The sequence below is a fragment of the Photinus pyralis genome, unplaced genomic scaffold (assembly GCF_008802855.1).
Source record: "Photinus pyralis isolate 1611_PpyrPB1 unplaced genomic scaffold, Ppyr1.3 Ppyr1.4_LG4, whole genome shotgun sequence".
NCBI classification, from domain to species: Eukaryota; Metazoa; Arthropoda; class Insecta; order Coleoptera; family Lampyridae; genus Photinus; species Photinus pyralis.
The window spans coordinates 13,915,053-13,939,375 of NW_022170511.1; the positions used below are offsets into that span (position 1 = coordinate 13,915,053).

At 34.7% G+C, this 24,323-nt stretch overlaps 4 protein-coding genes across 10 annotated transcripts; 1 reads left to right on the forward strand and 3 right to left on the reverse strand.

Annotated features, from left to right (window-relative positions):
* Positions 1-2,381: 2,381 nt before the first annotated feature.
* LOC116168047 (ras association domain-containing protein 8) lies at positions 2,382-9,430 on the reverse strand. Its single transcript, XM_031483697.1, has 10 exons — positions 9,253-9,430; positions 9,116-9,196; positions 8,954-9,064; positions 7,448-7,665; positions 7,161-7,395; positions 6,975-7,112; positions 5,787-5,903; positions 5,601-5,740; positions 5,311-5,485; positions 2,382-5,095 (listed from the first exon to the last, which is right to left on the reverse strand). The coding sequence occupies exons 2-10, from the start codon at positions 9,185-9,187 to the stop codon at positions 4,865-4,867; spliced, it is 1,437 nt and encodes a 478-aa protein (XP_031339557.1). The 5' UTR covers positions 9,188-9,196; positions 9,253-9,430; the 3' UTR covers positions 2,382-4,864.
* A 1,239-nt stretch (positions 9,431-10,669) lies between these two features.
* LOC116167911 (sarcoplasmic reticulum histidine-rich calcium-binding protein-like) lies at positions 10,670-13,628 on the reverse strand. 2 transcript variants are annotated; one of them, XM_031483513.1, is made up of 5 exons: positions 13,079-13,602; positions 12,870-13,034; positions 12,495-12,812; positions 10,860-11,010; positions 10,670-10,811 (listed from the first exon to the last, which is right to left on the reverse strand). In XM_031483513.1, exons 1-4 carry the CDS (start codon positions 13,574-13,576, stop codon positions 10,960-10,962), a joined length of 1,032 nt encoding a protein of 343 aa, XP_031339373.1. In that variant the 5' UTR covers positions 13,577-13,602; the 3' UTR covers positions 10,670-10,811; positions 10,860-10,959. The 2 variants fall into 2 exon arrangements, with proteins under 2 accessions (XP_031339373.1, XP_031339372.1); XM_031483512.1 differs by lacking the exons at positions 10,670-10,811; positions 10,860-11,010 and having other exon boundaries at positions 12,404-12,812; positions 13,079-13,628.
* A 1,408-nt stretch (positions 13,629-15,036) lies between these two features.
* Positions 15,037-23,865, reverse strand: LOC116167910 (protein daughter of sevenless). Of its 2 annotated transcripts, none has more exons than XM_031483511.1 (11): positions 23,795-23,865; positions 23,127-23,430; positions 18,479-18,651; positions 17,896-18,217; positions 17,674-17,842; positions 17,560-17,626; positions 17,334-17,507; positions 17,159-17,275; positions 16,962-17,108; positions 15,440-15,544; positions 15,037-15,382 (listed from the first exon to the last, which is right to left on the reverse strand). In XM_031483511.1, the coding sequence occupies exons 2-11, from the start codon at positions 23,251-23,253 to the stop codon at positions 15,170-15,172; spliced, it is 1,614 nt and encodes a 537-aa protein (XP_031339371.1). In that variant the 5' UTR covers positions 23,254-23,430; positions 23,795-23,865; the 3' UTR covers positions 15,037-15,169. The 2 variants fall into 2 exon arrangements, with proteins under 2 accessions (XP_031339371.1, XP_031339370.1); XM_031483510.1 differs by lacking the exon at positions 23,795-23,865 and adding an exon at positions 23,537-23,762.
* On the forward strand, positions 19,756-22,320 carry LOC116167912. Of its 5 annotated transcripts, none has more exons than XM_031483516.1 (8): positions 19,756-19,889; positions 20,409-20,665; positions 20,714-21,230; positions 21,279-21,360; positions 21,415-21,650; positions 21,695-21,857; positions 21,913-22,010; positions 22,192-22,320. In XM_031483516.1, exons 4-8 carry the CDS (start codon positions 21,297-21,299, stop codon positions 22,228-22,230), a joined length of 600 nt encoding a protein of 199 aa, XP_031339376.1. In that variant the 5' UTR covers positions 19,756-19,889; positions 20,409-20,665; positions 20,714-21,230; positions 21,279-21,296; the 3' UTR covers positions 22,231-22,320. The 5 variants fall into 5 exon arrangements, with proteins under 5 accessions (XP_031339376.1, XP_031339378.1, XP_031339374.1 ...); XM_031483518.1 differs by having other exon boundaries at positions 21,289-21,360; XM_031483514.1 differs by having other exon boundaries at positions 20,714-20,998.
* Positions 23,866-24,323: the final 458 nt, after the last annotated feature.

Consider the following 24,323-nt stretch of genomic DNA (forward strand, 5'->3'; position numbering starts at 1 on the left):
CTTGTTTTTTTATTTATAAATAAAACTTCTCGCACTAAAAGATTCTGTATAGATAACATATTATATGGCAGTGGTTAAAATTAAGTACTTGTGGTACACATTTAGTGTAAAAATTAAAAAAAATACAAATCACAAAATGTGATGACAAGGGTGTACAATACTACCAATCACCTAGAAAATAAATAACACTTAAAACTAGCTCGGAATGGCATAACTTATCGCACCATAGCTGGTAAATATTTGACATACCATTTGTAACACGTGTAATACTATTTAAGTACATAGGTACCACCTACACAGTAGGAATTACAACTAAAAGAACTCTACAAGATTGATAGAATTTACTGTTGCTCATCTGTAGCTCCTTAAGCAAGCTCTTATTAAGCCACAGTAAAAAAAAATATTACTTTTGGCTCTTGACAAATGTGCTTACTTTTTGAATATCGTCAAAGAGTAACTATAATTACTCTTTGATATCGTATTCATCACGTGCAAACTGAAGTAATTGAAAAGAGAAAAAATATGTCCATCTAAAAATGGTTTACATTCATCCTTGGCTCAATTCTTGAATTGGCCAAAGTGGATGCTTTCTTATGAAAAGTCATATTTTTCTCAGTAAGAGATGGGCGGTTAGTGAACTAGACTATACACTGAGACTATCTTTAGCACTTTCTCGTCTGCATGGTCCACTTGGCCTCAAAAATTGAGTAGGTACCTGAAGTTTATCTTTGGAGTAATAATAGGTCTTTCAGTGGCCTCAGGACACTTAGATCCATATAGCATCGCAGGTTTCTCTCCAATATTCATCAGCACCTTCATCCGGCCCCAAATGATAACAGCATTTTTTTCAGATTTCAAAAATGTAAACATCACTATTTGTAAATATGTATTGTTAAAATATCTTCTTTTTTGCATGGTAAACCTTGTCTTGGGTAGTGTATGATCACAGTTTCTTGCATTTTTACCAATTAATAGTGCCATTTATTATTAAAAAATAGTAATATTTACATTTTTGAAATCATACAAAAATGCTCTATTAAATGACACAAAAAGTAAAAATGACTACCATAAAAACATAAACAAGATGATGGTTAACTGGAGACTAAATGTCAGACTTAAAATTTAAAACTAACATCTTGTAGAGAGAAAAAAGTGGCCATGATAATGTGTCATTTATTTTGAAATATCGTTTTAAATAATTTCGGGAAAAAATAAATACGATTTTGCAAAATTTTGTTTTTTACAAAATATCTCCAAAAGTAGTCGGAAATATCCTTTTTGAAAACGGTATTTTGTTAAGCATCAAAATACGCAACTTTGCCAAATTTAAACTACCTACCTATCTCTAACAGTTTCCGAGATTCCCATGTTGGCCCTTAAATTTGAATCAGCCTAATATTGTACGCAACACATATCATACATGAGAATTGTGTGTTGCCTACTTCTAATTTGAATTTTCGATCGACTTTATACACACAGTGGCGACAATAGTGTCTAATTTTTGATTGGTTGTTGAGGTCGGCGGCCATGTTGCATCGAGTATATATAATAATGTATTGTAGTATCCCTATGTCTACATCTACTTGGATATCACTGTATACTATTTCAATTCGCAATGTAATTATGGCTCTCAACCAAAGTTCAAATTTCTATTTCAACTGCATGTTTAAAAACTTTTAACGAAAGAGCTACGTGAATCGCCCTGTATATTTACGCATGTAGGGGGTGGGAAAGAATAACCCTACCACCAGAAGAGATTGCGTGTCATAGAAAACTAAACGACAGAAAGTGAGCCGCAACCCTAGCGCTGAAGTTTGGAGGGCGAAAGGTGTTTGTGGATTTTTACTACTAAATTTGTGAACGACACTTCGATAAAAGTGTATTCAACAATTCCACAGTTATATGTCGCTCATCTTGCAAGTTCTTTGCAATATTGATAACGTCCTTTTTTTGCCTATCCATTTTAAATAGCGAATTGAATAGGAACGTATTTACAATTACAGAAACTAAAATGCAACGTGGTTTAAGATTTCATAATTTGTATAGGACAGTTCAAATTTGGTCAGTGGATTCTTCCATTTTAGGGTCTAGATTGTTTTTTTTAGTTGCGCAGTTTTGTAAATTGGGCCATGCTAGATATCAAGAGTGATGTATGTGGGCAAGTGGTCCTACATACGGTCCTGCCTTTGAAAATTCGTTTGAAAACTTGCGACGCCGATATGACGTGGTTAGTTCAAATTAACAGGGAAAGATTCTGTTTGTTTTGCAGTCGAGATTTGCTAACTTATCAGGGAAGTTGAGATGTTTTAAGTTAAGTTCCTGTAAATTACTGTAGAGAGGATTTTATTTTGTGTTAAAATTCGCGTCGGGCAGGCTGTTTGATTACTGATCGATAATTTCACATTGGATGTGAGCGAAGTTAAGGTAACCACCTCATAGGATGGATTTTATTTCATTTTATTCGAAATCGCGTCGAGCCGTTAACGCAGTTAAGAGGGCCACCTGTAATTTATCGCAGAGTGTGACAACTCTACTAATCGAGTGTAGGTATATTATTTACGGAAAAAATTGCGTGAGCTTACGGTAGCGAACCACTGTCATAAACGCCATGAACTTTAAGCAGTGCTTAACCTAAAGTTCCCTTTAAACTTATGCCACTGCAGGCCCCTTGCACGTGGGATTGGACAGTAATAGTTTTTCACATATCTATTCTATTCAGCAGTTCTCTTTATAGTTGTTGAACTGTTTAGTTTATTATAACCAGCATTTTTAAAATCAAGTGATCGATTTAAATTTCCAACAAGATTTATGGTGATTTTTAAATGTGCCATCTAGATTCAGCACCGACTGCTCTCCCCTCCTAAGGGAAATCACCTAAAGCCGGATATCTGCTTGGAACACCGATTAATAAAATACTTAAAATATCTAAAATAAATGTTTTCATCATTTGGAACATTAGTAGTATCCAATATTTCTTACTGACTTGCCTGATTTTTACTGCAATTCCATCAACCTTGTAAGATCTTATTATTTTAGCAAAACTTTGCATCAAATCAATGTCTGAGAATGAGATACCTCATATTGCACTTTGCACTACACATCATAAATAGAGCAACATACATCTACATAAAAATGGTTGTGCAAAACCGGTTAACATTAATTATGAAATTAAACGATGTCGCATTTGCACAGTAATTCCATTACTTCTTCAGTTAAGTGCTTTTCTTGTAACGGGCGATCAAAAATGAGTTACTGTCGAGTCGCCTTTGGAAATTTAAGTTAAGTACAATTTACCATGAAAACAACAATTCCAAAGGTGACTCGACAGCAACTCATTTTTGATCGCATAGTAGTAGTGCGTAAATTTTAACTTTTGAACACACAAATTTCCCATGTTTAATTCTTAAATATAAAAGTCAATGTACTATTGATATGCCTGACAGTTATGCAACCCAACTTACTCACAAATTTAACAGCAGTGTACACAAAAGAAACTTGCCAGTAGTTATTTGGCCAATTTTGTTTAAGCAGATTCAACTTATTAATGTGTAACTGTCTTTAAAGTAGTTTTATAATGGTTTTTCAGTTACTAGAATTTTACTCATTTGATATATGATAAGTCCTTTTTCTGGTGTAATGTTCATTAACAATTCAGCCATCAACACGACATGTTTTAATGCTGTTGTGAATTTACGGAATTCGCTTCTCGGGCAGCAAATAAATCCTGTGGATATTGAAATACATCAGAAACATTTCCATTTTTTCTTCTTTTGTGTAATCTGAATTTAATAAATAATTCACATCTTGAGTTTATTGAAAAACATTTGCATAACAGTAAAAAACTACGTAAGATAGGTTGCATATTTGACTTGTATATTTGAACGTAGGAGATTTGTATGTTGGAAGTTAAAATTTAAGCACTGTCGTTTGAAATATATATTTTACTAACTAGATTAATATTGCTCAATACAACCATACTTTTAAATTAAAACCAACATATCACTTTTAACTTTTGAATTGTATTTATAAGTTTCATTAAAAACATTACAAAATTCAAAAATGATTTTTATAATTTTGAAGGCACTAAATTAGTAAATTGATGGATTATTATTCGGATACTATGGCCGACATAATATACACACTTCATTGGTGTTTTAGTCTGGTTCTTGATTGGTTGATACCGATCAAAACAGTGCTCAATTGCAACTGAGGAATGCTACACCTTTTTTTTTACAGTATCAATAGTCCCTCCGTGCCTCATGGCACTATCCTGAGTGTAAGACTATCTGAGAGCGCAAAACCCTAAGTGGAAGGAACAGACTAACATCGAAAATTTTGAAAATTAGTGCCATTAGTCAAATGTTCTGACTTCAAAAAACTGAGATCCTAATATCTAAAAGAACTTTTTTAAGATATAATAATGTGTTCTCTTTTGTTTCTTTAAGATTGCACAAAAGATCACATTTCTTCTTGAAACCGCATAATTTAAAACTGGAAGACACAACATGTAATTTAGTAATACTGCAATTCGTAAAGATCCCATGTGTACGCTGTATTAGAGGCCTTTATTTCAAATTTCTCAAAAACAACTTGATGCAAATCGCTAATCTCAGGTGAGATATATTCGAAAGATCATTAACTATTATACTGATATATAAATTCCTTTAAATCTGAACAACTAAATAACATTTGCTATATTTGCAATATCATAACATTCAGAATTTCGAAAAACTCTATCCCATGTATTTTCTGTATTGCTGCCATTAAATCAAGCGAATACTCTCATCTGTACCAAATGGTAACTTTCTCCTATAACTATTACATATTATCATTTATCACAAAAACTAGCGAATAACTACTTAAATTAAACCCACACGCCGTGCGGATTTTTATTAGTAGGTACGGCATTCTCTAACTGACGCGGGGAACCAATCATTTTCCGTGTACTTCCCGCTCGGTTTGGACCTTCGAAAATATGTCTAAGCTCGTCCGGCGGCGCGATACTCAAACTTTGTAGGTTGGCTTCCTTCATCTCGTGAACGAGATGCTCTAGCTGTTTTTTCTTTTCAATTATTGCAACTTCTAAAGCTGCAACCTAGCATAAAATGTGTAAATCTCTTAAAACGGCAATAAATAGTTGGATCGGTCATGTTTCCCTTTTGAGTTTTACTAGGGAGTTGCTCTTTTGTGTCCTAGCTTATAGTAAATTTTACCATCAATGTTTAATAGATACATGAAGGATCATATTTGTCTGCACCTACACACTTACACAAAACGAAGCCTTTGTTTCATAAAAACAGTTTTACCTACCTCTTTAATTAAGGTGTCTGCCGTTAAATGATGCAACTCAGTACTCTGCTTAGCTGCTTCGATATCCTTCTGTAAACGCTCCACTTCCATAAGAAAACTTTTTTCCAATTGTTTTCGGGAGTCGTTACGACGTGACTGTACCCTTTGTTCAAGTTGTAACTCTTCCATTACCAACCTGCATAATTAGTAAAATAGCAAGTGATTAGGTGTTGCAATCATTTTTGTACAAAACTCAAAATTTGTAACCTTAAGATTCACTCGCCACATACAACTTATACAAAATTGATTACCTCATTTTATTCTTGCACTGCAACAGTTCAGTTTCACAATTAGCCAATTTGGACCTTAACAACGTAATTTCTGATTTGAGCGTTTTCTCTTGCTGCTTTACAATTTCTGACTCTTCTTCCACGTAACCCAAAGCTTGAATCTGCAAGAAACTTTTCAATAACTCGCGTCCCCCAATCAATGTTTACCTGTTCGTTATTAAGCTTGCTTGTATTACCAACTGATATTATTTCTTGCGCTATGAAATCGTACTGAAATTGCTTCTCTCGTTCTTTACCCTCCCAATATATTATTTCGGCATCGAACTATAATTAAAATGTTTATTTCAACCAACAGATTGGTAAAACTAAATTAAAAAAATTTTAAAAACCGAAGGGTTTGGAAAAACCAAAAGGTTCTAAAAAACTTAAGATTATTAAAATAAGAACGAGGGTGATTCCGCTGAAATCGACAAATATTAGTGTCTGCAGCTAAATGTGTAATATTTATTAAGTGTACTGCCAGGTCTTAATAAATGCGAAATTGTAAGGAGACCACGCACATCGGCGGCAGCTCTTAATATACAGTATGATGTAAATACGAAACGGGTGTAACCAAGCACCTATATTCCGCCTTGAAGTTTCTTACCCGAAGTTAGGACCACATTGTATATTTGTGGAGTGAACCAGCGCTGCAGAGCACCTGGTATCTAGAAGCGTTTTAAATTGGGCGCTTCGTTACGAAGATTCTCGTTCCGAAAATATTTATTTCTGTATAGGAGTTGAAAATATAAGGTCGAAATTAGTGGGTTAATTTGTAGAGCCGGCCTTTAAAATAAGACGCCGTATATAATTTGCCGTTTGCAACCGTTCCCGTATTTGAATTGTTTTTACAGTACCCAAAAGCTCGCTTGTTAGAGAAGAAGAGGGAGAATCAATCTTAAGTTTTAGGTCCGTTAAAAATTATTCGATTTTAGTTTTCTAATGGTATGTGAAAATCCTGCATTAAACCGGTAAGGTCGTGCAGTATTAAAGAAAATGTCAACGTAATAACAGATCACGCCGATTGACAAAAAAGCATTGCCGGACTCTCAAATTTGGAGATTTCATTCAGACTACATACTTGGATAAGTATGATAAGTATAAGCTGGTAAATAATAGAACCGGCGAACTTCGTCAATGTCAATATAACACACCATAGATGATTTTTTTAAAAATCAAGTGATCTAAAGAATTTAAAAAAAAAAAAAGATTTTTTAATTTTTGAATCTTTTTTAAATTTTTTGAAATTTTGTGTGTTAGGTATATTTTTAAATAGAGAATTTGATATACTTCAAAGCCTAGATATTCAATTCCATTTAAAAAAAATCTATAGTGTAATCATTACATACAACTTACCTTTGAGAGATCGACTTGTTGAGTGGACAACTTTTCCCTTTGACAATTAACTAATGAGATCAACTCTCTATACTGTGTGTTAATGACGGTCTCGTCCAACTTGCTATCCGATTTCAGATGGAAATTCTTTTGCGGTTCCTTAAAGTAGCATTTATACAAAATTAAACAAACCATTATTACCCGTACATTTTTCTTGAATTTATCATAATTTACAGATGCACTAGGAGGAGGAGGGTCTCTATACGGAGGTGGTGCGAGCGGATGAATTACAACTCGATGACTAGGTGAATCGGTATCTACTATTTGACTACACTTTTTCGGGGAAGTTTGATTATCGCAAACTTCCACCGAAACATTTTTCACTTGCGGAACGCCTTTTACAACTCCCACATTGTCGAAGGTTGTGTTATAGGTGCTGCCGCTGTATTATAAAGATTATTGGTATCAAGAATCCTGTGGAAATCCATACATACCTAAAAGTCAATGACTTTTGTACCTCCCTATTTCTATCAACATCCTTAGATTTTTCGGGCGAACATTTGCCCTTATCTAAGATCTCTACAGAGCGAGACGGAGTCGATGGGCTCGGCGATGTGGTCGAGCTCGCACCTTTACCGGTATTTTTATTAATATCGCTTCTTTGTAAAATAAATTGTACGTCGTTCGAATACTCGCCCCATTTCAGCAAGATCTACAACAATGGATTTGAGACCTTTTGTTTGCGCGTCCCAATACTGTACAGAGTGGTTCAAATTCATGGCTCAGCATTGGGATCTCCGTAACAGTGAGAGATACAGCGTAGGTTAAAGGGGGGGTAAAGTTGCGCCTTTTTGTAACAAAAAAAACCCATTTGAAATCTTTAAAAATCTTTGAAAACAACTGAGAGATCACAGAAAAACTGAAAATGTCAAATGTCGTTTTCATTTTCCCTAGCTTAAATGGATGGAAATGGACAGTTAGGACCTTCCATGAGCACCTTTTTTGGAGAATCTAAATAAATCTGTGATCAGAATTTCCATAACACACTAGATCTAGAAGCTACAGGCTATTACTTTCTTGTTTCTTATGGACGCCATATTGGATTTTTACAGAATGAGATAGAGGACTAAAAAGGAACTACTACTTTCTTATTTCTTATGGACGCCATATTGGATTTTTACAGAATGAGATAGAGAACTAACAAAGGAACTACTACTTTCTTATTTCTTATGGACGCCATATTGGATTTTTACAGAATGAGATAGAGGACTAACAAAGGAACTACTACTTTCTTGTTCCTTATGGACGCCATATTGGATTTTTACAGAATGAGATAAAGGACTAACAAAGGAACTACTACTTTCTTATTTCTTATGGACGCCATATTGAATTTATACAGAATGAGGACGAACAAAGAAACCCATTTGAATGCATCGCCATCATAGCCATGTTGATTCAGCAAAATCTCGTTGCCTGCGAATGTTTTGTTAACAAATGAATGGAAAACTTCAGATTTTGAAATTTTTCTTGCAAATAAATTTGTCTAAATGTAGGAGTGGCACGTCATTATTTTATTATCCTCGTATCTCATTCCGTAAACATCCAATATGGCATCCATATGAAATAGGTAATATAGTATAAAGGGGCAACTTAGCACCCACTAACCTCGCATTTAACCTACACTGCATCTCTCACCGTTCAATGATGAGGCTCGAATTTGAACCACCCTGTACAAGTGAAAATTTGGGATTTTGATTTGATCTCTCGGCAGTGGTACAAGCCTAATGGAGTATTTCATCGGAACATTTTTAAATATGAGACATTTTCCACGATCTTCGAGAATTAAAAAAAAATAGTCCAAGATCAATAAATCCCCTATGGGTAGCTGTGACATCAAATGAACATCGCAAAATTGCACTTGTCCACTACTCATATGGTAAGCGGTCGAAACAGTATGTAAAGGTCTGTAGTAAAATTACTGCGCATTGTAAAGTGCCTACTTTTAAAGGGTTCTCGTTGGGGGCCAATTGCCGTTCATTATTTCTCCACCTTTCAATTAACGTAAAGCGACCAGATTTGCCTGTTGCGTGTGCCAAGGCGTAAACTACATCCTAAAGAATTAAACGAATTAGCTACATGGGTATCAAAAGTGAAGAGAATACCTGACAGGTTGTATTTTCGGAAACGCCACATACAATTCTTTGAATTCCTTCAACCCAGACCTTCAATTCCATGTTACCATTCTGCAATAAGGGCGTTATGTAGAGCAACAATAAATTAAATTAGTAGACATCCTCACCTAATTTAATTGCGGATGTAATTACATTCCAATGCAATTAGATGATTAAACGATGTATGTTATTTTTATCTCGTTTTGGAAAACATAACTAATTTTTCATTCCATTCGCCTTTTTTACACAAAACTGTTTGTATTTTTGTAGTCTGAAATGTTTACAACTCAAAATGTCAAACTCAGGGAAGTGGACGCATTCAATTAACTTAAGGCGCAGCTACACGGCGCGCGGCGCATGGTTAGGCGAACCACGATGATGGTTAGGATATTTTTTTAAGGTTCGTCAATATGTGTAACAATCTTGCAAGTACTTCCACTTGTAAGTATTTAAATTATTGTCATCATCCAAACAAAAAATACGGAATTCGACTGTAAATGTGTACCCGTAAACTTTGATTAAAATTCGGGCGCCGGTAGTTTCCTAAAACCATATTGTATATGTATGTAAAACTTAATCGCACGAATCACGATGTTGAAATCATGATCGCGAAAGTAGCCGAAAGAAAGCGCCTAGTGACCTATGTAATTGAGTGATAAGTGCTGATGCCTCAATTTGCAAGAGAGGAGAACTCAAAAGTACCGGTTCTTTGGCACTGGTACCGTTTGCTGGCATCATAACTTCTCAAGTAACTTCTTGAATAACGGTTCCGGTTCCATGTGATGACTTTACAAATCACCATAGCAAATCACTATATCGAGTGACTTTACAAATCAAAATACCTATGCTTGCGCCATCTGGCGAAGAGTACCGACACTCTTGCATTATCGATTTTCTAATTTTTCCATGTAAACTTCACTAATCACAAAGATCATTATGAAGTCACCTTGACTTGACCATTATGATCTTTGGTCAGTCACTTACAAGAATTTCTCTGTCTTACAGCTACTTAGGTAAGTTCAAAAGCGTATTGGACACAATCATTTCGGGGTACGAGGATTATAGTTTGCATAAATAGAAAATCAGATTGTTTATTGTAAATCATTAATACTACTGCAAAATCTGTGCTCTGCAATTATACATTAACAAACATGTGGTACCTATTATATTTATAACAGTTTCACATATTATACTAACCACATACTTTTTGGATTAAGCAGGTGGTACTATAGAGATATCCTGAAGCGCATCAATTACTTTTAGCATTTCACTGCAAACGATTAGTTGTCTTAATTCATTTCTCCTTCATTGTTTATTCATCAATACTTACCGAAACTTACGTCCAACATTGGGCGGATAAGTGGTGGACAAACGAATTCTTTTAGTTGGATCAATGAGATACGTTACATGGGTCGTTTCCAAATTAGGTGTAAGTAAATTTAGCTCTTCTAGTAGCAAATCACAATTCTCATCAGCAACAATCGGAAATGGTAAATACTTGTCTTTACTAAGACTACATTCCAGAATATCAGAAATCCATCTGGTATGGGATGACAGTGAGTCACATGATATAGCCATTAATTTAACATTTCTTTTTCGAAATTGGTCGTGCAATTTTACCAAGCTTGCTAATTCTGATGTGCAAACAGCGTCAAAATCGGAATGATAGGACAGTAGCATACACCACCTGAAATACAATCGGTGTCTATGATATTCTAAATTATTAAATACATACGATTTTTCCATCCAATCATACAACTGAATAGGACCAATTGTAGTGTTTGCGAGAAAATTTGGGAAAAATTCGCCCAATTTCAACATTCTTTCAAATTTGTTTAAAAACTTTGACGCTGACAGTGCGACCAACAGAAAGAATACACGCCACCCTAAAAATTGCACAAACTGCGATTGGGAAGCGTTCAGTTAAGACCTTAAAAATCTACAATGCGATCATAAGGCGCTTTCTTTCGGCTACTTCGCAATCGTGATTTCAAAATCGTGATTCGTAGGATCACGTTTTACGAAAGAACGCGCGAATTTAAATCAAAGTATGGTTAAGTTTACGTAGTACACATTTGCATTCGAATTACGTATTTTTTGTTTGGATTATGAAAATAATTTAAATTCAAGTGGAAGTACTTGCGCGATTTTGCTCCTCTTCAGTTACAAATATTGACTAACCTAACATTTGAGCAAAAATATCCTTGCATTTATAGGTTAGGAATTCGAGTTCATAAAACTTTTATGTTCAGTTTGTTCACGATTTTAGCAATCATGATTACAAAATCACACTTCGAAAGAACGTGATTTGACAATCCAAACGCGTTTGGATCACCGAAAGAAAGCGCCTATTAATAAACCTCTCGCCAGGAAAGATTGCCGGTCACAGAACACTTGATCCCGGTCTACAATCTATGTTTTTCTAAAGATGTGAGCGACTTTCGGGATAGTATCGTGTCAATGTTGAACAAAACGACTTTTCGTTCAACATTGACACGACCCTATTCCGGAAGTCGCTCGCATCCGGAAAATACGACTGTAAAATTGGTCATTGAATTTAATGTTACTAGTGTGAGAGAGATATACTACCAGCAGTCTGGCTTCACTAATAATATGCTTGTTTCCCTTCCAGTTGCGAGCATATAGTTGAATGGATCTTGCCACTCTCACGCTACTAAAATTTTTAAGGTACAATTTCAATCGAATATTTCAAGTTCCGCTGGCACTTAGGATCTACGATCGCCACAGCCCCCCCCCCCCCCCCCCGCGAAGACCGAAAGTCATCGCAATTTGAATGTAATTCTCTAACAGTCCATATACCAGAGAACTCAACTAGGGAAAACTATAACGGCGCAACGTGAGGCCGTAGAAAATTTTGAAGATTTTCCCTTGCTTTTGACAAATGCAAAAGCGAGCTACCATTACATTTTGGACACTCATCGGTGGGTAACGAATGTAGCTAGGTAACTATTTGTTACACTAGACCGATTGCATTCAGCTCCCTAGCATGAAGTACCTATATGAGAAATTCTCCAAAAGCAAAGGTATAATTATCTTTCAAATTCAATCAAGCATTTGAATTTATACCTGCCAGCTTGAGGGTACGTAATACCATTGTATTTATAAACGAATAGTATGGCAACGTCAATGCTAAGTTTGGCGAACGTTTTATCATTGTATTTAAATACAATGGTAATATAGGTTACCTGGTCTACACGGCGGTTATTTGCATTTGCTGGTTTAATGTCTCTAAGTCATAAAACTGTTAATAAAAGTGAATTTAAACGCAAATTTTATTTTAAAAACCATTCATCAAGTCAGTTAACATATCAAAGGCACTCTTAGATTTAAATTGCTTATTGCTGTTTACCTTTTTTGTACTTCCTTTTACCTTGTACTTCGGTTTAAGCACTGCAAAATTGTTGAATGTCTCCTCTTTGATATTGCTACCACTTCCATGGCTGTCGCTCTTTTTAGGTGAGCCATGGTAATATTTCCAATCTTTTTTTGATTTTTTGTGATTTTCTTTCCCATATTTCTTCTTATGTTCTCCATATGTATCGCTGCCAGAATCTTTTTTGTGTTCCTTTTTCTTGTAAAACTGATCGCCCTTTTCATTATGACCTTTCTTGCCATATTCGTCTTGGTGATGGTGCCCTTTTTTATGGGATGATTTTTCGGTATTCCCCTGGTATCAACCAAGCATGTCAATATAAGAATGCGGTAAGTATAACTAATAACTTACCTTTTTAAAACTGCTATCCTCGTGGAATTCGCCAAATTTTTCCTGGTCCTCATCTCCAAAGTCTTCGTCGAAAAATTCGTAGTTCTTTACATAATGGTCTTTTTTGCTGATTATGTGTGATCCATGTGTGTGATGGCCTTTCTTATGCATACCATCTTCGTCAAACTGTAATGCCACTGATAAGAACAATCAAATTATTTACCTACAACCTTTTGAAATTTTCCAAAATCACTATACTTATGTTTTTTATTCTGGTACTTGTGATCATCGGATGACTTTTTCTTTTTGCCCCCTAGGTCCTCATAATGTCCTTTATGTGTTTCTTTGTCCTTATGACCATGTTCACCATTTTCTTTTTCATCGCTGCTACTGTAACCTTTTTCTCCCTTTTCCTTGTGTGTTTCGTGATGATCAGAATAAGAATGTTTCCCAATTTCTTTCAGGTGTTCCCCGGATTCCTTTGGATCTTTCTTGGATGCTGCTTTAGCAGAATCCTCTTCCTTGTCATTGTATGCAAAAGCTAAAGGCGGTAGAAGAATTTTCCGAATAAATTTCTTTTTAGCGCCAACTTGCGGTGCTATCACACCGTTTAATCTTTGTGCTGTTGTGTTATTTTCCTTTAATATTAACGTTGAAACACTATTGTTATGATTAAACCAAATTAATGAACACAGTAGCAGATTATAAACGATTACTGATAAATACATGTTCACTTTGTACCCTAAAATTGCTTAACTAAATTTGATGCATTCAAAATACCGATTTATAATTTACAGTTGAACGCTTCGCCGCATTTACTGCTTCAGTAATTTCATAATTTAAATGAAAAACAAATCCCCAATTTAAATAACCTCTTATACACTTTATTTTTTCAAGCAATATTACACAATTAATCATGGTTTCATAATTAGAGTTGCTACTTCCTCGTGTTATTTTGTTAACAGCTTTTGTAAGTTGTACTTGGTGGGCAGAATCTTTCAAACATATACGATATTTATGACCAAATTGGGTTTGTGTTCTATGCATGAGCAGTATAAAGGAAGAAAATGCCGCACTTTAAATATATTAAAGTGTGCAAACAATGCCACATAGGTACCGTGCTATATGCTTAAGCAGCGCGTGTAGTATTACCTATAGGGAAATTAATATTGTAAAGTTCGCTCCAGGATTAGTAGGCGCTACTAAGTAAATCTCCTTCAGGAAGTAAGTATCATATGAGCGCTGTGGTCCCAAAGTATCGCACAAGAACTAAGAAGCTGATTCTTCACAAAATATCTTTCATTTTTTCTTAGCTTCAGATTCCTAGGATTTTTTATTTCTACAGGTACATCAAATTTCTTCAACTAGAAAATTATGAAGGCGGTAAGGTAACGCAATATGGACTACGGAAATATTAAGTTCTTATTGTTTCTTCTCCAAATTCATGAAATTTTCGAATCCATAGGATTCTCTAGTTTCCTCGAATTCATCTCGTTTAGTTCTTTATGATTTCCCAAATTCTTCAGATTTCCATTAACTCTTCAAATTCTTTTCACATTCTCCAAATTATTAAGATGCTTTCAATTGTTTGGATTCTTTAATTTTGCTCTCTAGATCCATCATATGCTTCGTCTTCTTTCAAAAGACAAATTTTTCAGTTTCTTCATGGTTATAAGATTCATTGGATTAGAACTTTGGTTTGTCGAATTCTTCCGATTTTTAGAATGGAATTATTTTGTTACGAGCTTCCAGTAGACCAAAATCACAACAAGAGGCATATCCCTGACTGTCCTAAAAACATCACCACATAATTAAGTTGTATAATTATTCATTCTGCTGCTTCATTAGAAAGTAACTCCACTCTTTTCAATTTTCAAATCCTTCAGATGCGTCAGGTCGCCACAAATTTACTAAAAAAACTATTATCTAACTTAGTGGCCGTATTGTATTGTCAATTCCATCAACACCATTCTACAAATATCTAAGAAATCGCTGAAAGAAATTGTAAGAGAAAAGTAAAGTGTATACCAAACGCATATCTTTATTTTCCTATGTATAGTAAATACAATTACAATAAGATATGTATTTTCAAATATGTAGTTAAAATTGCTGTGTACAAATTTGCTCATAAAATATCGTGACAAATTGTTACTGAAGGTATGGCCACTTGAACTAATTAAAACAAGAATAACATTTCGTATATATTCATAAACAATAATTGTAAGGCACATCAATAACAAAATTTTACAAAAGTAAAAAAATTAAATATCACTATCCTAATGGTATGATAATTGCACTATAAGCAGTTAAAAAAATAAAGATTATTTTTTGAAAGAGGACACGGACTCTTTGCGTTCCTTTTCGACGCATATTCGTGTAAAATTAAACGCTTGCGTTTTCATAAAATCGACCTGCTTATAGACGGTCGTTGCACCAGGAGATCTCAGCGGTTGCGTTTTCTGTGGTGTGGTTCCGTATTGAGAATTACTGTGATCCAAATCAAGGTACTGAATACTACTTAAAAATGTACACATCTGTAACAACATTGTCATATTTTAGCAACAGAAGATTCGCGCATTTTGGTACAGTACCTGTTGATTTCCGTATAAATTGTCCTGATGCGTGGGACTAGGCGCGGCACGTTGGCGTCTGGTGCATTCTGAGTCGGCCTCGAAAGCTTTCCTCATTCCAGAATTCTAAAACAATATATAAATTGAAAATATAATGCCTTGTCCAATATGTCTAACATAGTGACATAGATTGGGTTGGCAGAGCAGCCTTAGCTGGAACCCCGCCCACTCAAAAATAAAGGCAAAATAAAATAAAAGAAAATAAACCTAAGATGCACTGGGGACTATATTGTGCATATTCAAGGTAATTTTTGATGAATTGTTCTCAGTTACTCTATGAATTAATACAGGGTGAGTATCTTTATCAAAGGTTTGTTTCGGAAGTATGTTCGAACATATCTATTAGTATGTTAAACTCATATAATCAAATTTTACTAATCGAGGGGGGCCAATTTTTATGCAAAAATCATTCTTGACCCCCACCCCCACCATGATAGCGGTTGCAACACCCACACAAATTTTTAAATGGGACAAGTGGTTAAATGACCGATAATTCGGAAGGGTTTTTCATTAATTACTCGTACCCACGCCATTTGTATTTTTTAAAATCAATTTTTTTATAGAACCGCCATTTTGAGTTTTGAGTTAGAAGAAATCGCGTGATATTTGCTCCAGTGATCTACCTTGAAATTATTTACGGATAGGCCTGAATGACTCTCCTAATTTTATTTAATTATTATTTATTTATACCAACAATTCGTGTCGAGTCAAAATTTTGCTTTTGCTATTTAACGTAAGGTGAATTATTGTTATCCATTGAATGTTAGTTACGATTTCTCGAGTTCGAGTTACCCGGCGTGCCAAAAGTTAATTTGTCCCGCATTTATATGCCGCGCTATCACTCCCTTTCTTTTGTATTGTGTTTTATCTAATTGCAGATTATTGGCAGAAAGCGCCCTTCTGAGCTCGGAGAGTTTGCGACCTGTTAGTTCAAAGGTAAAATATTTTATTTCTTCGTTACTCGGTCAGATTAACGTTTAAATGTATTTTGGTTATAGACACGTCCGAATTTAATGAATATATTTTATTATAACGCCTATATTCCTGGGAAGCATACTTCGGTAATTTTCTACCTACAAATTGATCCCTTTTTGAAAATTACTTTTTAATTTAAATTTTGATTTTGAGTATTTTTGAATTAAATTGCCAGTTGCTGTTCATACACAACCTATTCCATTTCTTTACCCTTTTAACGTTATCAAAGACAGAACAAGGATCTCTTAGTCTTAGACTCTTCTCAGTACGAATTCTCTCTGTTTTTAAATTTTCTATAAGACTAAGTACCCAATTAATATATTTATTTTTGTTTTGTTGACTAGCCGTAAAAGAAAACCTGACCCATCTCCTAACCTTATCGTGCTTAACTATAGGTAGTTTTGTTTCATGTGCCAATGTGCATGTAACAACCAGAGTTATCCAAGATTTGACAATAATGTATTGTTTGGCCTTGTTAGGACACCGTCTAGAAGAATTCATTAATTACCTGTGTGTTAATGACTGGTTTGCAACTTCTATCGACAGATGGCGCTAGCCGCGGTGACGATGGCTCATTGCTTGATGTTATAGAAACCGCATCTGACAGTTTACGTTTTGGTTTTAATCTTCTATTGATTTGAGGTGGGGGCATTAGCTGAAACAAAACTTTGAATTCTTGTAGTCCGATCAGATGTGTGCACAAACCTGTGCATCAGAAGGAAGTAACGGACTGGGTAAATTTGAATGTATAGCTGTGGATGATGACTGCGATAAAGGAGAAGCGGGTTCATCAGGTATGTCGATATTATCGTATTGAAATACCTACAACATCAAGTTAATATAAGTTTATAGTGTACGCCTCGGTGTACGCATTACTTACTTGAGTGGTGCTAGTGCTAGGCTTAGGTGAAATATCGTAACGAAATATTTGTCCTTCAATATTACCAGGTGCTGCATTATTATAACAGTGTCTTCGTAATAAAGTGTTTGTTAAATTTTCATTAGTTTCTATTTGATGCGATCGAGGAAAATCGTACATTTCATCACTTATTCCCTGAAGACAACTTTCAAAATACCAAAAAAAATGCATTAGTCATGATACTCACTTTAATATTACTATTTAGATGGCTCACTGCCACACTGCCCTCTACTATATTTACATCAGTCTCATTACTGAAATGCATGTATAAGTCACACACAAAGTGTTAAATCTCACTTACCTAGGTTTACTAGATGATTCTGCTCTACCCAAATTATTTAGAGTAGGTTTGGGAGGCCGTGGGGGTGGGTCTACTCGTTTAGTTGTATCATCTAACGTAACTTTACTAAAAGAATCAGAGAGGAGAGGCTCAGTCATAGAACTATTTGAAGGAATCAACGATCTTGTATCTAAAAATTATCACAATACAGAGTGTGATTTGTGAAAGTTGGCAGTTTCCTACTTTCAATAGACGTATTCGGTGTCCAATCGTCATCGGTAAATACACTTTCAGAATCTGTGGGACTTTGTAAAGGTGAACTGTTAACGTTCTTTTCTAGTTTATTTGTACTACTCCTAGTTATTTCCGGGTTGTAAGTTTTGCGTAAGGTGTGCTGAGTCGAATGCGAGCGCGGACAATCGTAAAAGTGCGGATCGCCCTCGGCAAAATCGTTTAGGTACGTCGGCGATCTTGTCTCGTACGTTTCGTTGCTGTGGCTTTTGGTGAGAGCCGACGATCGGAAGTAGGAATTTTTTATGTTATGTTGCAATAACTTATAAAAATCCTAAAAGTTAGCGTATTAAATCACCGATAAAATGCGCTCGCCTAAAACTACACAGCTACACGCGTGCAAACTTTATCACATCATTTATCAACTTAACATTGTGATACTACCAGGGTTAAGTATAATTCTTTCGTGCTGTTCTGATCTCGATTTGAATTTTGTTTAACAATGGTGAAGTAGAGAGAGAGAGAGAGAATTTTAGACAAGTATTACCTCGAGTATTACACAAACACAAGACAGCAGATGATAAAATTTACTTACCTGAACGCCTTGCGATGGTAGTCGGCCAGTAATACATTCGGAGATGGGAATGTATGGTCCAGTACTAACTGGAGAAACAGGAGGAGAATCTGCACAACTTTTGGTCGAATCGTCTAATAACATAGTTTGGTGATCTTGATAGAGAGAAGATTGCGGATTTAATGATCTTGTTACTGTCGGAAAAAGAGAAAAATATCAATAATGTTAAGAACTAGGTTAAGAATAATTAAACTTAGTAGTGATGCTAAAATATCACACATTAAATTTGTATGTTAAGACGTTTTTCAATGCTTTTTGGGAATACATTGTGAGTCTGGTTTCAGTCTGAAAAGCTAGACCTACATAAAAGTTTTTATAGAAGTTGTCGTCTACTATTATCGGACAGCTATCGCTTCATCTGATTGTAGACCATTTTTGATTGTTGGAATCTAATGATTAATTTAATTTGTGTGTTTAAAATAAATTTTCTTTTCATTCATGTAAATTCATGTAAATTGTGTGTTTATTCGAACCCTTTAACGATCCAGATAAATATCTCATGCTCAATTATGATTAACTTTGTTGATTTATTAAAAGTGCTTTATGGTCAGAGTACATGTATTTTGATCAAGAAGTGTCAAAATCACAGTCACCGTAGTTTTTTTTGTTAAGCTCTCTCTATGTTAGTTGGGCCAACAATGACACAATGTAGAAAACTATTGCAGTTACTTGTCATAATGAACCAGCACAATCTATGAATACATCCCACATAGCACACCAAGTGCTGTGTATATACGCAGTAGATACGAGATATACCGTACGTTCATAGTATGTACATAGTATACAGTTGCAAAGTACATTCCTTAGTGCATGTGCATAGCACATGCTCATTAGAACTGGAATTGTAGATATGGATCGAATGTACACTGTAGGTACTTAGTATATCAACTAGTGAAAACATTTTTTTAATGTTTTGCTTCATTTTATGTACAAAATTTGAACAGTTTTCAAACACATAGTTATCCTTGCCATTTGCGCTAATAATGTTGTTTTTTTTGGCAATCAGTTATTCAATTATTGCCATTTACAATTTTGCATCAAAGCATATTAAGAAAACATATAAACAACATAAGAAATTATTTTCGGCAACTCGCTGTTACGATTATGTACTATTTTATTTATTAATGCGACTGTTTAAACATGCTTATTAAAAAACTTGAATAAAAACAAAACGTTATTAATATTTAAAACTGCCGCGTTGATCGTTTCGCAATGTTATTAACGTGTGGCGCTGCAAGCACCCTGTCAAAACCGCGACGGCTAAGGCTAAAGCGCGTTGTCGTTCTCCAACTCCATCAATAAACAAATATGGTCGCCACACATTGAATTTCTTTTAAATTTTTGTGTGGTGTTATCTGAATTAATTGTAAAGGTGAGTTTAATTTTCATATGCGACTTAGCTCACTTTTGTAATATCATATCATTAAAGATGCCTTATGTTGCTGTAGTGAATCCTGACGAATTAAGTTAGGTTAGGCCAATTTTACTACCATTTATACATTTTATTCTCTTCAATTTCAATTCCAAGTTGCTGCTTGAGGTATATTTTTATTTACTGCATATGTAGGGCAGTATGATGTCATACAAACTAAGTGTGTGTTACTGTTGGCGTACTCGGTGTATCGAACGACTGCTCTTTTGTAAAAGTATTCGTTACTCAGAAGACGAGACACAAGTTAATATTTACTGCAATTTTACGTACATGTACTCGTTTCCAACAATTGGATCTTTTCGGCTCATGACGCATTCTGTGCTTATTATGTTTTGAGCAATGATTATGGGTAAGTAATACTGTTCGGAAACCAACCTAAACGTAATGAATACTCAAAAATAACGAAAGTTGACAATAATAGCGACACTATAGCGTTTGTGATTTTCATTTCCCTTTTAGTTCGTTTTTGGTATGGATCGATCAAAAAAAAAGAAAATTTGATTCGTAAACAACTTCACAATGCTGTTGCACTTTTGGAAGTGGATGCAGTGGCAACTAACCGTTCACAGAGTCATTCATTTTTTTGTGATTCAACCACGGCAAAGTCTATTTTCCAACAACTAAAGATGTTAAAAATATTAGAAATGCGATCGAAACTGCTGTAGAACCTTCATCTACATGGCCCAGCTATAAAGTTAAAATACTTTCACGTTGTGGTAAGTTATTTAAATATACACATTCCAAAATTAATGTAGGCATTGCAGATAATTTTGCGCAAGCGGATAGACGTGCTGCACGTGGTACAAATAGTGATAATGTCTCATCACATGGTGAAGAAATTGGAAATACCTCGGGAAATACTCGAGTTCGTAAACCTCCACTACGTTATGCATCTGAAGCTGAAACTAGTTCCGAGAGCTACCAAAGTGATGGTGGTTCATCTAGGGCAGCAACTCCGCCGTTAAGAGTGAATGACAGTGTTCATTCTCAATGGACCAAAAAAACGCTTCTGTCTGCGAAGGGCCAAAAACAAACCAATTCGTCGTATGGTAAGCTTGTAATTAAATACATATTTATGTGATACAATTTTTAATTAAAGCTTCTAATAATTAATTTTATTAAAACAAATCAAACCCTGTTTTTTAAATTTTATTTTGTTTCTTATTTTATTTAAATCAAAAAAATGTACGGGTCAAGATCTTTACGATGGAAATACAATTCCTCACCCACAACGACGTACATTACTTGATGATCGCACAAATACGCAATCAGTAGAAAGATGTATGCAAATTAAAAACTTGTTGATCAATATTTTGAGTTTTATTGCAGTGTTTCATAGATGCTTCCATGAACACTCCCACAAATTTTGAATCATCAGCTGGAAATTTGCAACGTAAAACGTTTCGCCATGGTAATCTAATGCTAATATGTTTAGTTTTTGTCTTAATTGTATATCTCTCAATAGAAACCGACACTGAAAATCAAATTTTCAATTTACTCAGAGATTTACAACGGCGTGTGGTTAGAATGGAGCTGAAAATTGATCAACTACAAGAAGGAATGGATCGCCAAATTCTACTTTCTGCTAATAATGTGATTAACGAAGACGTATTTAAAGATATTAAAGAATTTCTTCCATTAAAAACAATTCAACAACTTGTAGATTTTGAAGAGCTCCTGAAGCTGAAGTTTGATTCAGCGGTAAGATGATTTATAGTTTAAAAAAATCTTATTTTTCCTTTTAGGCAAAATTGCTTGGTTTAGAAGGAGGTGAAAATGTGAAACATGCCACAAGAAATGTGATGCGACAACTATTTTCAGATGAATTTTCTAAAGGTTTTTCCTGGAAAGGGGCCAAGGGAAAGAAAGCATTAAATTCATATGAAAGAACTGCACAACTTATTATTGGTAAGTATTAATAAAAATAATTGGGGGTTGTTTATAACAAAACTGTTATTTACAGAATCTGTGCGTCAAAATCAGAAGACATCTAATGCTACATCTTCTGATATAATTGCGGCAGCAAAGTATTATCTAGTAAAGTTGACGGAACGCCTAAAAGTAAGCTCTTTATAATATAAATGATACAAAAATCTTACATAAATACATCGGAATGTATATGTTAAACATATATGCACGCTCATACGTATATATAGGTACATATGCATGCATGAATTGTCCTAAACATATACTTTTGATCTGCAAATGTGCTTTGCTAATTATTTTTGTTATTTGGTTACAGAAAAAAGAAGCGAACGTAATCAACAATGCAGATATATAATAGCAACATAACAATCAACGGTATAGATATAATTAGATACTCATATCTTATAATGTATTTTACTGTGCAATATATATTTTTTGACAACCACCCTTTAGTTATTTACATTCCCACCCATAATGTAGGTAGGTAATAATACAGAGTATATACCAGGCATATTCTAGTAGCATGTGCTAATTATCACACAGAATATACTATGAACGTCAATCGTATATACGTTGAGTAGCTTCTAAGTACCTACTTTGGTGGCTAAAATGTGTAGTACTATGGATGTGCATTGCACATGCGCCATTATAATACTGCACCTACAATGCACATGCGATGTTCCAAGGCGCACATACTATGAATTTACTAAGTATATACGGTGGCTATGTGGGATTTTTGTCCTGTACCTATTATGGGTAAGTACTACTCTTTCGCAAATACAAATATTACAGCTCAATTTTACATTTACAAAAAAACTGTTTTGCATGCTTGTAAAAGCATGATGAATGAATGGCATTAATTTTGTTTTGTAAAGTAAGTACCTGTTTTAAAGTGACAAAATGTGGTAAAATAGTCTGTTATTTTGGTGTGGTGTGGTGCAGCAGACGGATAGCCACATTTGGTCGCAACTGAATAGGTAACAAATAGCTTCCAAAAAATACAAGAGCAAGTACAGGAAAATCAAAGCTTATTGACTTTCCAGACGTCACTGAGACGACAAACGCTCAAGTGAAAATTCGCACTTTGGACTAGGTACTTTGCCTTTTTATAAGTGATTTAATATCTGTACATGGTTGGTTGAGATCACAAGTGGCCCTAATTATTATTATCTATTAAATTCAGTTGCTAAATCACATTGTCAGATTTGCTACTTGATTTTTTGGCGCGAGCAATTGTTGCATGTTACATACCTGCTTCATCATCACTGGTAGCTTTAAGACCACAAATATTGCATATACAATTCACCCATACTTTCATTTCTTCCTCGGTCTCGGCAGCAAGATAATAAGTACGTGTAGGCGTCTTGATATCAAACATGAAATCAAACTTATGCTTGCTATCTTCAAATTTAAGTCCGGTATCGACTTGTTCGCATAAATCCAAATTAATGTTCCCCTTTAACTTTCTACATTTTCTGTCCGTATAATACGAGAGAAAATACTGTCGGGGCAACTCTCCGGAATTTTGTAAACAAAACCATCGCCTCCTCCATCGCTAAGTAAAGACAATCCAATAAAGTAACATGATTCATTTTATTGTTATTAAAATATAACGATTGCAATGATTCAAACGATAAGAACAATAATAACAAAAGACTTACAGCCCTCCAGATCCTTTTTGTTGGTGGCGATTTTGTTAACCAACCTTCACAAACAACTTCCTGGCCACTTTTGGGCATTTTGCGTTCGAGCACATATATCGCCAAAAAATAAGTTACAAAAGTTCGAACGATGACTAATATTTGTAAGTAAACTTTACGTCAAATTAGTACAAGTTTCTTTTTTACATTAAACCAGCCCACCACCACACGTTACAGTCGTTCATCGCGTTAATGTATAAGTTGCAGAACTTTACGTACCTGTATTTAGCTGGCCAACTACAATAACGACGTCTGGTAGTAACAAAAAGTAGGAAATTTTCTACTTATAGTTTATTCCAAACAGCTGACTGCAGTGTTACCAGATGTACGATAATTACGGTTTTTGTACGATAATTTTGTAGCTAACGTACATATATGTATAGTACATATAGGGTTTCCTAAAAGTTCCAGGACAGAGCTATATATGTTTCAAACGAGTGAAGAAAAATATCTGAAATACCAATTATAAATACATTGTATTGTATTATAAATGCGATGGATTTAAAAACTATGTGCAGAATTAGCAGAATTTTAAAAAATCCGAAGGCTCTGTTGTATCTAAAAAATTTTAAAAACCCGAATAATAACCGGAAAAACGTAAGAACCCGTACAAACTTCATGAAAACACATTAATCTGAAAATAAAAGCAAAAACCAGGTCGTATATTGTCATTGTCATATTTTCAAAGAGTAATTTCGTTCGAATTTTTTTTAAAATGTCATAATATTAAGTATGTAATTTCTTTGAA